Source organism: Pelodiscus sinensis, chromosome 3 (assembly GCF_052426305.1).
Source record: "Pelodiscus sinensis isolate ZL-2025 chromosome 3, ASM5242630v1, whole genome shotgun sequence".
Taxonomy (NCBI): Eukaryota; Metazoa; Chordata; order Testudines; family Trionychidae; genus Pelodiscus; species Pelodiscus sinensis.
In genome coordinates this window covers 8,499,833-8,515,918 of record NC_143054.1, presented here as the reverse complement: position 1 = coordinate 8,515,918, position 16,086 = coordinate 8,499,833, and the positions used below count along the sequence as shown (strand labels likewise).

The 16,086-nt window shown below is 49.6% G+C and overlaps 1 protein-coding gene across 1 annotated transcript; it reads left to right on the top strand.

Moving 5' to 3' along the window:
• Positions 1 to 3,810: 3,810 nt before the first annotated feature.
• On the top strand, positions 3,811 to 15,276 carry POMC (proopiomelanocortin; the record flags this gene model as incomplete). The annotated part of the gene is given in 3 exon segments (NM_001286918.1): positions 3,811 to 3,865; positions 11,647 to 11,799; positions 14,247 to 15,276. Coding segments are annotated over 2 exon segments (786 nt in total). The 3' UTR covers positions 14,901 to 15,276.
• Between the last annotated feature and the right edge of the window lie 810 nt (positions 15,277 to 16,086).

Sequence of the window (16,086 nt, the reverse complement as noted above, 5' to 3'; positions counted from 1 at the left end):
ATGTTCTCCAACAACAGCAAGTTCAGGAAAATAAGACTATAACCAGGTTCAGAAAAGAGCTATATAAATGCATGGAGGCTAGATCCATCAGTGGCTATTAGCCAGGGGATAAAATGGTGTCCTTGGCCTCTGTTTTTCAGAGGCTGGAGAGAGATGGCAGGAGACAAATCACTTGATCATTGTCTTCGGTCCACCCTCTCTGGGGCACCTGGTGCTGGCCACTGTAGGTAGACAGGATACTGGGCTAGATGGACCTTTGGTCTGACCCAGTACGGCCATTGTTATGTTCTTATGTTCTTATTAGCCAGGATGGGCAGAGCTCCATGCATTTGTGTAGCTCTTTTCTAATCTGGTTTTATAGTCGTATTTTCCTGAATTTCCTGTTATGTGAGAACATTTTTTGCCAGTTCTGTGCTTATACAGTTTGCAAGAGACAGGGGATAGATTAGTTGGTGATTCCCTGATCCTCTGGCATTTCATCTTGGAGCACCATGGGGAAAGGGCTGTTCTCTTTGCTTAGCCATAACAGGCCTTGCTCCTTGACGGAGATTCCTAGACAGTACCATAATACCAATAGGAACATATTTTAAATATCCAATAGCCAAGGCCAACCCTATCAGTGTATCATGAGTCCGGTGGGCCCCAGTCTGAAGCACTTGGCATAGTCCACTCTCGGAAGACCGGATACTTGGCTAGATACTTTGGTCTGATCAAGTCTGTCCGTTCTTATGTAAAATTCACAGTGACTTATTTACACAACTCTTGCCGTCTCACTTTGACATCCGCGATGCAACACCACTGCGCCGAGGGAGCTAAGGATCTGACCCCTGCAGCTGAACATCTTTGAGCGATGGGAATTTGGGTCTAAAGTGCAGGCTTTGCGCTGCAGCTCATTTCTCTTCTAAAGCCAAAGGGGATGAAATTGTAATACCAGATGCTCATCTCGGGACCAGGGGGTGCTGGCCAGCAAAGGTGAGATCTGACATGGAATATCCAGAATGAGTACCAGCGTTCCCTGTAAGCTGAGTGCTTGGGCGGTGTGACGGCGCGTTGGGGGTCCCCCGTCTCCTGCACCCCGAAATGGCACAGACTCCACCAGCCGGTGGAATTGAGGGTGGTTTATTGCTCCTCCAGGATACAGCATAGCACAGATGTAATCTGGTTACAGGAACTGGGGCTAAGAGGCCTCAGTGCTCCCCTTGAGATAGGGGAGTCCCAGCCCCCCTCCCCAGCTCCTTCTCCCCTGCTTTCCAGACAGGAACTAACTAACTCTCTTCCAGCCCTGCCCCCCAGCCAGGGCAGCATTCCCCCTTCCTTTGTTCCTCTCCATGGGGGGTATCTGGTTCAACAAGTTTGGCATTACCTTTGCATAGTGAGGTTTTCCCTGCTGGGTCTTGCTCCAGACAGCAGGGGTCACCACAGCCCAGCAAGTACCCCCACTACGTCACAGGCGGCCACACAGGACAGATTCTGCCCAACCGGTTAGCAGAGCGCTCAGAGCTGCCCACAGCCGGCAGCATGTGTTTCTATTGGTGGTGCACATCCACACATGCCTCAGTGCACATAACAACATTTATTCCGCACACGGATGGAAACAAATTAGAAGGAACATTGGTGCGTACTCTCCTTGGGCTCCATGCATCGGGGGCATTCAGCACAGATGCGAGGCACATCGCCTTTGCATTTCCCCTGTGAATGTCTTCATTAATAAGGGTCTGGAACCTAGTAAATCAATTTCTGGGTTTCCCGATAAAAATAGAAAGCGGCTTGAGGATGATGGAGGAGCCTTTAAAAAGAAAATCCTGGATCCCTTTTAGCTGTTGGCCAGGCTCATAAAACGTCCCGGAATTGCTCTTCTGTCCAGGAAAAGAATTTCAGCGCCGGGGAGAGCGGAGACAGCTCAGGTCGCTGTGAGCATTGCTGTCGCGATGAATTGCCTATGGGACGTCTCAAAGCAGCACTTCTGGGTTTGAAAAGGAGGGGTTCAGGGGACGGCTTGCCCTGAGCTAAACGCAAAGTTGGTAAAACTGGGGCAGGAGACAACGGTGAGACTAGGCTGTGTTTTAGACAGTGGCTGTTACCCAGAAAGTTTCCAGAAGGCCTTGGTCAGCTATCACTGGGGGATCGGTGATGGCTTTGCCATGGGCCCCAGAGCACTAGGAAGCTGCCCCCAGAACAAAAGCAAAGCAGGCAGCCAGCAGGGGGAAGTAAAGGGATGCAGGACAGGTCAAAAATCCCATCACAGTCAATGAAGTAAGAAGAAATAATAAAGAGCGCAGGATTTGCTTATATGGCTATTATATCAGAGCAGTGCAAATAATACACTAGGCAGAATTAATTCATCACATTTTGCCTCATCTTCTGTTTGTTGCATGTCCCGGGAACAATCACAGTGTCCCTCGATTTATTAAATATTCAGATTTATGTGACAATTATTTTTTCCAATTTTCTTTCCCTCTATGAATCGGCTGCAGATGGTTTGCAGAGAGCATCCAATCTTGGAGAGTCACAATCCAAGCGGAGCTGGTTGTTTGGCATTGGCCAGAGAAGTCACATGACAGGAGCACTGCGCCCAGGATGTAACATTTGCAAAGCAGCCTTGAACATGGCCACTTTGGACAGCCACGTCTGAAACCAACTGTTGTTTCCGGGGGGTTGTGGGAAGTGAGCACAAGAGGGGCATGGCCCGAAAATGCCATTTGGTTTGCGTTCATTTAACAAGGCCAAAAGCACCTCCGAGTCATGCTACCTCACAGAGCATTGGCCAGGAAGAAAGTGGATGCAAGCTGAGATTTTTAGATTGGTTTCCAAAGCTCCCTTCTCCTTTGTCTGGTTTGCCCATCTCTTGACCCCCGGCATATCGACTTTGGGGCTCTTTGCTTGGCCATAGCAGGCCTTGCTCCTTGATGGAGACTGCTAGAGGCTACCACAGTGCCAATAGGAACATATTTTAAATATCCAATATCCAAGGCCAACCCAGTCAGAAATATTCTAGTGTCCAGACCTCAAAACCTAGATTTCACTCTCACTGGCCAACCATGAGGCCAAGGACTGACTGGGCCACAGAGATGGAAATTCTCCTCTGGCTTCTAGATAGGGCTGGTGTCTTGCAAGATATCTTGGGGAAAGCTTGCCCTGCCACGGTCATGCGGCACCTGTTCCATGCAGCCCAGAGCTGTCGACCCACCATGTCAACCCATGGAACAGGTGCCGCATGGACTGTGGCGGGACAAGCTTCCACTAACACAATATTCACTTTTAAAAATGCAGGAGAACAATATATTTTGAGAGCAACACAAATTTGCAAAGCCCCGTGGAGCCCAGCATCTGCCACTGAACAGTGACTAACAACCACGCCAACATGCATGTGATAAACAGCACCCGGACCCAGCATTGATACCTTGATGGCTCACTAATACCTGCGTCCAAAGGGGGGTTGACTTTTAATTAAAACCTGCCATCTCCGCTCTGGAAATGCAATTAGCAAGCATGACTGGAAAACTGTACCATGCTCTTCCCGGAGTACCTGCTCACAGGCAGATGCTAATCTCTCCCCATTTACCATGGGGATCAACCCAGCAAACGCCCATCTTCCAGACACTGTTTGCTAATCTTTTGTTCTATTCCACACCTGGAGCCTTCCCTCGTCACTGGCTTCTTTGCCCATCTCCCCACCCCACACGCCCCCTTTTCCCAGCGCTTTTTACTGTTGCTTCAAAAGGTCTGTCCGGAAGATTGCCTTGGATGAAACGCCCAGCACAAAGCCCAGCCTGTGGTATAAAAAGAGCTGGGAGCTACAGTCGCTCGCAGAGACGGAGAGTGAGGCATCAGACTGGGAAGCCAAGATCACACTCCACAGCAACAGGTAAGTCAGTACGACTCCTGCTCTTCCTCTTTATTCCTTCTGCTCTGATCTTTTCTCCGCTCCCTGTAAGACAGGAGAACAGAGGCATTTGTCTTGTGGTTCCAATCCTTCCATAGCTAAAGAACAAGCAATTATCCTGGCAGTGTAATCCAGCAGCAATATTTTGTATCAGATGTGATTTCAAGGAATCAGCTGTTCTGGGGAGCTGTAAAGCTACCAGGGGACAAAAACCTGCTTTCCCACTAGCTGCTTTCTTTCGATGGCATATTTCAGAATGGGGTTGTCCCAGGATTGATTGTCCTGACTGTTATGTGAGTCTCAAAGGAATGACACTTGAATGCTAAGTCCTCTTTGCTTTAAGGCAGAAATAGTTTATATTAGAGCTCTATTACAATTCATTTGCATGCTAAGATAAATTACCCATGGCCAGCGATTTAACAAGCGGAAGCCAATCCTCCCAGAACAAACCATCCTAGCCCACTCCTCACTGTTCCTTGGACCTAAGTATTTATTAAATTCTTACCTAAAGCTTTTTTTTTTTTCCTGTTCCTCTATATTGCTCCGGATTGTTCTGTTTTCTAAATATATTACAGACCCCCTCTTTGTCGCTGTCCACAGCTCCAAGATCTTTTGTACTTTCTCGCCCTCCTTAACAATGTCAAAGGTTACTAGTGGTTGCACCCTGACAAAAGATCAGGAGAGGATATTTTTCTTTAGAGTTGATCTGTTTTATGACCAGCCTTATTAAAAGCATCCCTGTGTCCTAGCTGCAAATCATTGCCTTCTAACCAACTTGTGTCTTGTGTTGTTTAAACCAAGAGCAATCTGTTAACGGTGCATATGGTAACATAGCAGCAATGTTAGTTTAGTCAAGATAAAGAAACAGTCCTACCAAATCCATAACTTCAGACAAAGCCCTCAGGGCCAGAGAGAAATAACTTTAGACAAGCTCTCAAAAAAGATATATTGGCATTAGAAAAAGTTCAGAAAAGGGCAACAAAATTATGGGGGGGTATGGAATGGTTGCTATATGAAAAGAGATTAATAAGGCTAGGACTTTTCAGCTTGGAAAAGAGATGACTAAGGGGGGATATGATAGAGGGCTATAAAATCATGACTGGTGTGGAAAAAGTGAATAAAGAAGAGTTATTTACTGCTTCCCATAACACAAGAACTAGGGGTCACCAAATGAACTTAATGGGCAGCAGGTTTAAAACAAACAAAAGGAAGTATTTCTCCACACAGTGCACAGTCAACCTGTGGAACTCCTTGCCAGAGGATATTGTGAAGTCCAAGACTATAACATGTTTAAAAAAAAAGAGCTAGATAAATTCACGGACGATAGTTTCATCAATGGCTGTTAGCCAGGATGGGCAGGAATGGTGTAGGTGGGAATGGGCGACGGGAGAGGGATGAATTTATATGATAAATTTTTACCAGCATAACTATGGCCTTGTCTACAGTAAAGAGAAGTCAGCATTTGTTGACAAAACAGTGGACGTGTATGCATCAAAATGCCCCTCCTGCCGATGCACCTCCCCTGCTAAGCTAACATTGTAAACCACCTTGAAAAGACCTTAAAAAAACGACGAATGGTCCTGCAGCACCTTAGAGACTAACAAAAAATGTAGATGGTATGAAGAGCTTTCATGGGCACAACCCACTTCTTCCGATGAATGGAGCTAAGGGGTCCAGGGTTTTTTCATTTACAGACTAACACAGCTACCCCTCTGAGACACCTTGATAAGAGAAGCAGGACTTATATCGGTATAGTTAGGGTGACAGTGTCTGTGTAGACGCTGCATTCTTTACATCAGCTGTTGGCTATCATTCTTGTCAATTTCACGGCTTGGCTTCCCAGCTGAGCTGCTGCTAGATCTCCACTCCACGCCAGACTGATACCGAGGTTCCTGGCTCGGACTGCTGCCCAGGCTCCAGGCATGGATCTGCCCCCTTGGTGCCTTTTCCCTACTCCGGGCTGGGAGGTGAGAAACCTTGAAGGAACTGGGCTCCCAGCGGGAACTGCATGGAGCAGAGCCCTAGCGCTCAGCCTCCCCTCCCCCCCCAGGGTCCCACCTCAGTTGATGGAAGGGCTCCTGGGGAGAACCCGCACCACCCACAGAAGGAGCATAGTGTGAACACGAGTCACCGCTGTAATTAATGTGGTGGCTGTAATCCACCCTGACATAGGTCAGTTTAAGATTGGAGGGTAAATATAGGCTGTGTCACACGGGTGTCTGAAGAGGCGATCCCTGACTGCCGGAGCTTTGCTGGCAAAAGCTGGTAGCGTCGACACAGCTGGACCAGCACAAAAGCCCTTTCACTCCGAGGGGGTGATGTCGGAGCGTGTTTCATCACAAGGGTGGCTTCAGTGTACCAGCATGAAGCACAGCTGGCTGGCATAGCTGCATCCACTCCAGAAGGGCTGTGCTGGCATTCTATAGCTCAGGGATGGGCAACCACGAAGAGTGGGTGGGCCACACGCGTGGCCCTCCTTCATCTCCGTGGGCTGCAGCAGCCCGTGGTGCACTGGGGTTCCCTCTGCAGCCCCACAGTCTGCTCCCCATCCCCCACATGCCTCTTGAGCACTGGGGCACCAGAGCCCCACACTTACCTGCTCCGCCCCCTCCCTCCCACAGCTGGAATGCTGCAAACAGCTGATTCACAGCATTCCGGCTCTGGGAGAAACAGGGAGGAGTGGGGTGTGAATCAGGCAATTTGTGGTGCTCTGAAAGTGCTGGGAGGGAGGAGGGAGGTATAGGAAGTGCAGGGCTCTGGTATCTCAGTGTACAAGAGGCTCGTGGGGGAGGGGAGCAGCCAGTGGGTCTGCAGGTCACAGGTCTGCAGAATGCCCACCACTGCTATATCAGGGTCCTTATGTAGATATGGCCTCACCCACATGAAACAGAACTTTATTCCACTGTCGTCAGTAAGATCCCTCTTGGTGAAAACCAGGGCTACTCAACTTTGCAAGCCTGGGGGCCACAGTGATACCCACAGCACATGCCGAGGGCCACAACTTAAGGCTATGTCTAGACTGCAAGCCTCTTTCGAAAGAGAGCATCTAGACTGCACGTTGAACTTTCGAAAAAGCGGCTTGCTTTTTCGAAAGAAAGCATCCAGTGAGTCTGGATGCTCTCTTTCGAAGAAGCCCTATTTACATTGAAGAACGCCTTCTTTCGAAAGAGGAACTTTCGAAAGAAGGCGTTCTTCCTCGTGAAATGAGGTTTACCGCCATCGAAAGAAAAGCCGCGTTCTTTCGATTTAATTTCGAAAGAACACGGCTTGAGTCTGGACGCAGGGGAAGTTTTTTCGGAAAAAGGCTACTTTTCCCGAAAAAACCCCTGAGTCTGGACACAGCCTAAGTGTGGTTGCATATACATGCAAATATATAGGGAAATATATGCAAATAGCTTCTTTTACACTGATGGGCATGAATACAAAGATTAAGGCAAGACTACACAACACAGAGGCCCCATTTAAGTCAGTTCTGCTGATATTAATAAAATGCAATATTTATCCAATTTCCACCCATATGATAGCACTTTTAATGATCAATGACAGTCCAGGAATTAAACTATTAAAACACATATCAACAGAAGACCATTATATTGACTAGTTTTTTGTGTTGGCTTCACAACAGTCCAGGAATTTACCTACTAAAACACATCTCAACCCACACCGCACAGTAAACCCAAACTGCACCGCAGGCCGCAAACAAATGGGCCACAGGCTGCATGAGGCCCCTGGACCGTGTGTTGAGTAGCGCTGGTGTAAGGGAACTATCCACGGCCCAATCCCAAGAAGCGGTAAGAAGAGCTGATTGAAAAGAGTATTTTATTTTTCATGAAAGTACCCTAACATTTTTCATCACACAAATCTGTGGCATTTTTCAGGGTTTAACCAAAAAAACCAAACAGACTCATAGAAGATTTGAGTTAGAAGAGACCCCAGGAGTCGCCTAATCCGAAACCCTCTGCTCAGAGCAAGACCAACCCCCCCTCTCGCCCCGCCTCCACCACCACCACCACCACCACCCCCCACCCACACACCCACCCACACACACACTTTTTTTCCTGAAATTTCAACTGAAAACCAAAACAATTCCGGCTGTGGCTCTAAAACCAAAACATGGATGTGAGCATGGCTCAGTTTGTGATAGTTTTTTATTTTGTTTTTCCAATACCTCAGAAACCTCAAGGAACACAAACATTTTCTTACAAAACTGTCCATTTAGTCCCACAGCCACTGTGTAGGTGAAGGGAAAAGATAGGCTCTAATGCTTCAAAGTAGGAATAAGAGCCTCCGGAAAAGGGCACTTTTTCCGGAGGATCGGGGCCAGTCTAGACGCTCTTTTCCGGCTTTTTTAAAAGCCGGAAAAAAGCGGCGGACATTTTTATTTAAATGCCGCGGGGGATATTTAAATCCCCCGCGGATTTCCCTACGACGACTAGTGAAATTTACATGCCCCTTCCGGAAAAGGGGCCAGTGTAGACGTAGCCCTGGTGTTTCTTAACTACAGGTATTTTTCGAAAAAAGTGGCCTTTTTTCGAAAAAACTTCTCCTGAATCTAGACTGCTGCCGTGTTCTTTCAAAAGTAAATCGAAAGAACGTGGCAGTTTTTTCGACCACGGAAAACCTTGTTTTACAAGGAATAATGCCTTTTTTTGAAAGTGCTCTTTCGAAAAAAGGCGCTATGTATTGCAAACTGTGCTTTTTCAAAAGAGAGTATCCAGACTGCCTGGGTGCTCTCTCTCGAAAAAGCGCCTTCTTTTTCAAAAGTACTGGTTGTAGTTTAAACAAAATACAGGACTATGTAGCACTTTAAAGACTAACCAGATGGTTTATTAGATGATGAGCTTTGTAGTTGATTAGATGATGAGGTTGTAGTTTAGACGCTCTTTTTCGAAAGAGGCTTTTTCGAAAGTATCTTTTGAAAAAGCCTCTTTCGAAAGAGGCCTGCAGTCTAGATGTAGCCCCAGGAAAGCAGGAGTACAGATTTCGAAATAACCAGCCTGTTATTTTGAAATAACAGGCATGGTAATGTCGATGCTCCACTTATTATTTCGAAATAAGCGGGGGGGGGGAGGTTATTCCAAAATAATTCCCTAATATAAACCAGGGCTAAGGTGCACACAGGACTCCTCACTGTTTTACAAGGCATCTCAGTTCACTGTCAGCTACAGAAGAGTAGAAGTGAGCCCTTTAGCAGGGCTATAACCCTGCAGACGGCAGTGCTAATATTTTTCCATTAGCAATCTTACCCCCATTAATCTAGCCTCCTATGAAAGTTCAGGTAGCAAATGTCATCTGAGAAAGTCTCGCTCTTTCTTCCCCAATAAAATCGAATTACCGGAGCTGGGTTCCTTCCCAAAAGTGATGCTTTTTAATTAGGAATGAAAGAGATAGCATTGAGCAATGAGCATTGTCCTCTATTCAACAGAACAAACGCCCAGCCGCGTTTGAATGGAGAGAATGCGATCTGTATGCGGCTGGGGATAGAATTGCCGATTCTGAATCTGTTAATCAAGACTGTTATCTAGCGACATGTCTCAGAGGGGTGACCATGTTTGTCTGTCTCTGTAAAAACAATGAGGAGTCCTGTGGCACCTCAGAGACTAACTGATGTATTTGGGCATCAGCTTTCATGGGTCCAAGCCACTTCATCAGATGTTGTTCAGTGCAAGAGACTGGGAGTCCAGCCACCTGCTATCTCCTTCTGAGTCGCCTGTATGCTCACTGAGGGTGTGTCTAAACTACATGGCTCCGTCGATGGAGCCATGTAGATTAGGCTGATCGGCAGAGGGAAATGAAGCTGCGATTTAAATTTAAATGACTGCCACACTCTGCCAACCAGCTGATGATCAGCTGTTTGTTGGCAGATCGGGGCAGTCTGGACGCGCCGCAGTTGACAAGGAAGCCTTTGTTGACCGGCGCAGGTATGCCTCGTGAAACCAGGTTTACCTGTGCCGGTCGACAAAGGCTTCCTTGTCGATTGTGGTGCATCCAGACTGCCCCGATCTGCCGACAAACAGCTGTTCAACAGCTGGTTGGCAGAGCGCGGCAGCCATTTAAATTTAAATGAAGCCGCGATTATTTAAATCGCGGCTTCATTTCCCTCTGCTGATCAGCCTAATCTACATGGCTCTGTCAACGGAGCCATGTAGTTTAGACACACCCTGAGTGACTTCCTTTGGACAAATCTCTTCTGTGCATGTTCCCCTTTCTACAGCTATGTGAGGCTGAATTCATTCGTATCTGCAACAAGCTTTTAGTTCCTCACATGAAAGTCTAAGAAACAGGTCCAGCATGTGTTGCTAATGACTTCAGTAATAATATGCAGGTAAAAGCTATAACTGGGGGTATGTCTAGACTACATGGGTCCATCAACGGAGCCATGTAGATGAGTTTACTAGACATAGGGAAATGAAGCGGCTGAGGGAGTTGGGTCTGTTTAGTCTGCAGAAGAGAAGAGTGAGGGGGGATTTGATAGCAGCCTTCAACTTCCTGAAGGGAGGTTCCAAAGAGGATGGAGAGAGGCTGTTCTCAGTAGTGACGGATGGCAGAACAAGGAGCAATGGTCTCAAGTTGTGGTGGGAAAGGTCCAGGTTGGATATTAGGAAAAACTATTTCACTAGGACGGTGATGAAGCACTGGAATGGGTTACCTAGGGAAGTAGTGGAGTCTCCATCCTTAGAGGTGTTTAAGTCTCAGCTTGACAAAGCCCTGGCCAGGTTGATTTAGTTGGGATTGGTCCTGCCTAGAGCAGGGGGCTGGACTTGATGACCTTCTGAGGTCTCTTCCAGCTCTATGGTTCTATGATTCTATGATTTAAATAATCGCCGCTTCATTTACAGCAAAGTGGCCGCCGCGCTGTGCTGATCAGCTATTTGGCGGCACAGCGGGGCAGTCTGGACGCGCCGCGGTCAACAACGGAAGCCTTTGTTGACCACTCCATTATGCCTCGTGGAATGAGGTTTACCGGAGCGGTCGACAAAGGCTTCCGTTGTTGACCGCGGCGCGTCCAGACTGCCCCGCTGTGCCGCCAAACAGCTGATCAGCACAGCGCGGTGGCCGTTTTGCTGTAAATGAAGCAGTGATTATTTAAATCACTGCTTCATTTCCCTATGTCTAGTAAACTCATCTTCATGGCACTGTTGACGGAGCCATGTAGTCTAGACATACCCATGGTGTTATACAACCAGGCCAGAATGCCAGACACAGAGGATGGGGGGTTATTTCTTACGCACTATAAGTGCTTCTTAGGATAAGAAATCTGGGTCTGGTTCCATATTTACCTCTGTAACTGCCCCCGCACCGAGCTGCAGCCCCTCTCTGGGGGAGGGGTGCAGACAGGGATAAGCGGGGGCATGAGGTAAAATGTTGAGGACCACTGCATTAGAGACACAGGCCACATGTGGAATTCTGCGTGGGAACCCCTGGGCACTCAAGGCCCGGGCTGTGATTTTGGCCAAACAGGGGAAAAGAGGGGCCAAACGCTGAATTTCAGTCCGAGCCCTCTATCCCTTCACAGTCTGACAGCTTCCGTTTGGCAGCAGGGCTCGGGTAACAGATAAACGTCTTCTCCAGAGGCCTCCCGTCCAGGCACTACGTTTGGAGGGACCAGTTTGGCGAGTTCACTGAGCATCACCCAGCCTTCCTCCCTGCCTCGTGCGTCCGTGACGGATTCCCCTGGGGGCCGAGGGGTCGGCTGCCAGCATGTCCGATACATGTCACGGCGATCCCCCCGGGTATCACCCCTGCCTGTACTGTTTCCTCAGGACTCCGAGCCCCACCTGAAGATGCTGAAACCCGTGCGGAGTGGCCTGCTGGCGATTCTGGGCGTGCTGCTCTTCCACGCTGACGGCGGAGTCCACAGCCAGTGCTGGGACAGCAGCAGGTGTAGGGAGCTCAGCACAGATGCTGGCCTTTTGGTGAGTAGCTCCAGCCCCGAGGGCTCCAGGGGAACATGGCTGAAGGACTCCGGGCTCTAAAACAGGGCGAGGGCTCTGGGGAAGAGAGTAACAGGAGCAAGATGCCATGTCCTGCACCACGCCGGGTGGATGGAGGTGCTATAGACACTTCCCAATGCTAATGTCTGAGCCACGCTCAGAATTAAACAATTCTAAGCATGTCTCCTTGACTTCTTTTTCTAGCAGCAAGGCAACAGTCAGCTCTGGAAAAGCCCCAGTTCCTGACAGTACAGGAAGGGTTGTCTCAATGAAGGTGCAGGGCTGGAAACTGGGAAGTTCCCAGATTGTTCCCAGACCTTGGGCAGGTCATTTCATTGCTGTGGGCCTCCGGGACCGACAGTGCAGGGGGATTCTGCTCCCTTACTCTGTGCTGCGGCTACCGAGCCAGAACACCGAGTCAAGTTCTCAGTCGCTGCAGTGCTGGGGGCCGTGGGATGGTGATGGAGCGAGGCGGATTCTGGCAGGATCTGGCCTTGTCAGATCCATCGCAATAACATCACCCCAGCAGCGAGGGGGTTGCAAAGATTGCCGGGGAGTTTTCCACTCCCTGCCAGCTCTGCTGCCTTCTGCGTCGTGCATATAGGGCAGCAAGCAGACTTCACCATCTGCCTACTGCCAGGTTAAGCACAGTCCCTGGCAAGCTACCTTTAGGTTCTTAAGCAGCAGCCGTCCCGTTGGGAACTGACTGCTCACACTGCAGCTAGAGATGGAAGAGACTGATTCCATCAGCTGGAAGGGCAGGATTTCATTCTTCCCCCTTCCCACCTAGGACAGTTATCTGGCACTAGAATTGCAAGTGTGGGCTAGTGGACATGGGTCAGGAAGCCAGGCCAGGATTGGGGGGTGGGGGGGGGGGTTTAATCCCAGCTCTTCCACTGACTGCCTCTTTGGCCTTGGGTAAGTCATTTATACTAACACTCTCACAGCCGGGTACCAAAGATTGGGTGTCTATGTCCATTTTACTTCGGCACGTGAGTGCACATGGCTGGAGGTACAGAGGTGCTGAGCCTACACCGACCTACCCAGGCTCAGCAGCTGTCAGGTACAGCTGGCTGGAGTCAATAAGAGGCCTGCCGGAGGAAGGACGTCAGGGTTCGACTTGCTGACAAATATTCTTTATGCAACAGCTGCTGGTTGTTGGGCTGTCCCACAACCACTCCCGGTCTCCTTCCCCACCACCAGGTTTGACTGGACCCTTCCAGCAGGCCCCAGCCTACAGCATTATCTACACATGTCTGCAGTCCACAGCCAGCTTCCCCGCACGCTCCCAGGGAAGGGAGTGGTCCCAGCAGCCGTCTGTCCTACCTACCTCTGCCACTCCTGTCAATCTATCTAAGCCAGTGTTTCTAAAACCATGTTCTGTGTTCCGGAGAACAACAGACTTGAAAATGGCCACCCTTAAAGGGGCAGGCGACCTTTTTTTTTTTTTTTTTTGCTCAAGAACTTTTCCCTGACCCTTTTTTTTTCTCTCAATAACTCCCTCCCCCCCCTTTTTTTTCCTCAACAAAATATCCTTAGTGTTCCTCATTTTAAAAAAGTATTTTTTGGTGTTCCTTGGTCTTAAAACGTTTAAGAAACGCTCATCTAAGCACACCTGCTAGGGCTGCCTGTCCTTCAGCTGCAGCTCTGACTAGTGACTTGCCCTCCTCTGCCTTCCAGCTAATAGATCCTGGTGGGTATCCAAGCGACAGGGTGCACGAAGCTCCTGGTGGGTATCCAAGCGGCCAGGGAGCAAGGGATGAAACTCAGACATGCCAGCCCAGGATCTGCTCATGCCAGCAGCTGCATGAAGCAGGAATGGTGCTGCAGCAACTCGTATTTCAGACCACACATTCCTTAGTCCCAGCTCCCTCTGCGGGGGGTTCCCCTGCAACAGGAAGGGGCACAGGGGTTATCAGAGACTCTGGCCTCTGTGGCAGTCCTGGTTGCAAGTGATGGAGCAAATATGTGGCCTCAAAGAAAGAGGAGCAGGCTCACGAGTTTTTTTCTCTGGCCACGGGTGAGCCACCTGCCTGGTGCTCTCTCCACCCGGTCTGGCCGGGAGTCAAGAGACATGACGTCAATTCCCAGCTCTGCAGGACCATGGGCAAGTCCCAGCCCGTCTTTGTGCCTCAGTTTCCCCCTTGTGTAAAATGGAAATGCCTCGCAGGGGGAAGAGGGCATGGCCAGCTCCTCAGCACAGTGCCATCGGTCTCAGCGGAGCGATAGTCATTCCTACCCGCCGAGGACCTCACCATTTGTAGAGGGCTGTAGATCCTTGGGTAAACTTGCAGAGTGTTGTTGCTATTAATAAATAGAGCCGGGCAGCTGTGCTACCATGGGTCGCTTCTGTGGCTGGTCCTTACAGGACGTGAGTCCCATATAACATATATGTGTCTGGTTGAAGCGTTTCCTTTCTCCTCCCCCAGGAGTGCATCAAAGCCTGTAAAATGGACCTGTCCGATGAGTCCCCCATGTACCCAGGCAACGGCCACCTGCAGCCTCTGTCCGAGAACATCCGGAAGTACGTCATGAGCCATTTCCGCTGGAACAAGTTCGGCAGGAAGAACAGCAGCAGCAGCGTCGCTGGCCACAAGCGAGAGGAGATCCCCAGCCATCTCCTCTTGGGCCTCTTCCCGGACGTGGCCCCCGCCCAAAGAGGAGACGATGGGGAAGGAGGAGCTGCCCTTGAAAGGCAAGACAGCAAACGATCCTACTCGATGGAGCATTTCCGATGGGGGAAGCCAGTGGGCAGGAAGAGGAGACCCATCAAGGTCTATCCCAGTGAGGTGGAAGAGGAGTCCGCCGAGAGCTACCCACCGGAATTCAGAAGAGACCTCTCAATGGAACTGGACTACCCCGAGTTTGAGTCCCTGGAAGACCCAGAGAGCGAGGAAGCGCCGGTCTCAGAGGAGGCGGAGAAGAAAGACGGAAATTCCTACAAGATGCACCATTTCCGATGGAACGCCCCACCCAAAGACAAGCGATACGGGGGCTTCATGACGTCAGAGAGCAGCCAGACCCCTCTAATGACTCTCTTTAAGAATGCCATAATCAAAAATGCCTACAAGAAGGGCCAGTAAGGGGAGGGAGGGCGTGGAGGCAACTTGCAACTAGATCCCTACGGAGACCCAGATTAGCTTCAAGAGCCCACTGGCATGTGTTTCACTTAGATACAGTCACAATGGTCACTTATTCTGTCGTTACTAATTATTATTCTTAAGCGGTTTGCGGCTAGGAAACGGTTTCATGTTCTTACTCTGACTTTGAATGTACACAGATTAAAAAAAATCAACCCATTGAAATAAAAACATCCGTCCTGTACATAAGAGGAAAGAGATGCTTTGATGAGTGCACTTCTAGTTTTGCTCTGCCAGATTATTTTCATATTTTAAACAAGCTGTACAATACTGTAAATGATGGATTCAAATAATAATACAGTTTTGCAAGCTAAGCAGATCTCTGCTGCGTCTCTGGTTCATGAGCTGCCTTCTCAGGTGTTCCAAGACAAGCTACAGTCTGAAAGCGGAAAGATGGGATGCAGTGTGGGGGGGTGTTAAATCCTTTGGGGTACGTCTACACACCAACATGATTTCAAAATAACTAGTGTTATTTCGAAATAACATAGTCCGCGTCTACACAGCAGGCAGTTATTAAAAAAATAATAGCCCAATGTCTGAAACTCTGTAACGCCGAAACGCTGGCTGTTCCCTCTGGGCGGCGCCGTTGCCTCCCGCCGTGGTGCTCAGCTGACTTCTGCGCCGCTCAGCCAGGCCACCGCCCAAACGGCCACTTGCTCCCCTGTGGTAGCCCGGCTGGGCGGCACAGAAGTCAGCCAAGCGCCATGGCGGGAGGCGAAGAGGGGGCAGGATGGTGACGTGCGGCATAACAGCGGCTCCAGGCCCCGCCCCCGGCCGTGAACATTACCGCACCGCCCCCCTTCGCTTCCCGCAGTGGCGCTCAGCTGACTCCTGCGCCGCTCACGCACGGGGAGCGCGGAGCCGAAATGGCCGTTTGGGCTCCATGGTCCCCCAAGTGAGAGGCGGGAGGGGGAGGAGAAGAGAAAGAGAGATGGAGAGAGAGGCGGGAGGCAGAGGAGAGCTGAGAGAGACGGGGGGAGGCAGTAGGAGAAGGAGAGAGAGAGAGACGTGGAGGAGAGATCTGAAAATCCCGTCTTATGATGGGCTATTGGCTAGTTTCAAAATAATGTCCAAATACTGCCAAGCTGGAAGACTTCTTACTCTGACTCCTGCAACCCTCACTGTACGA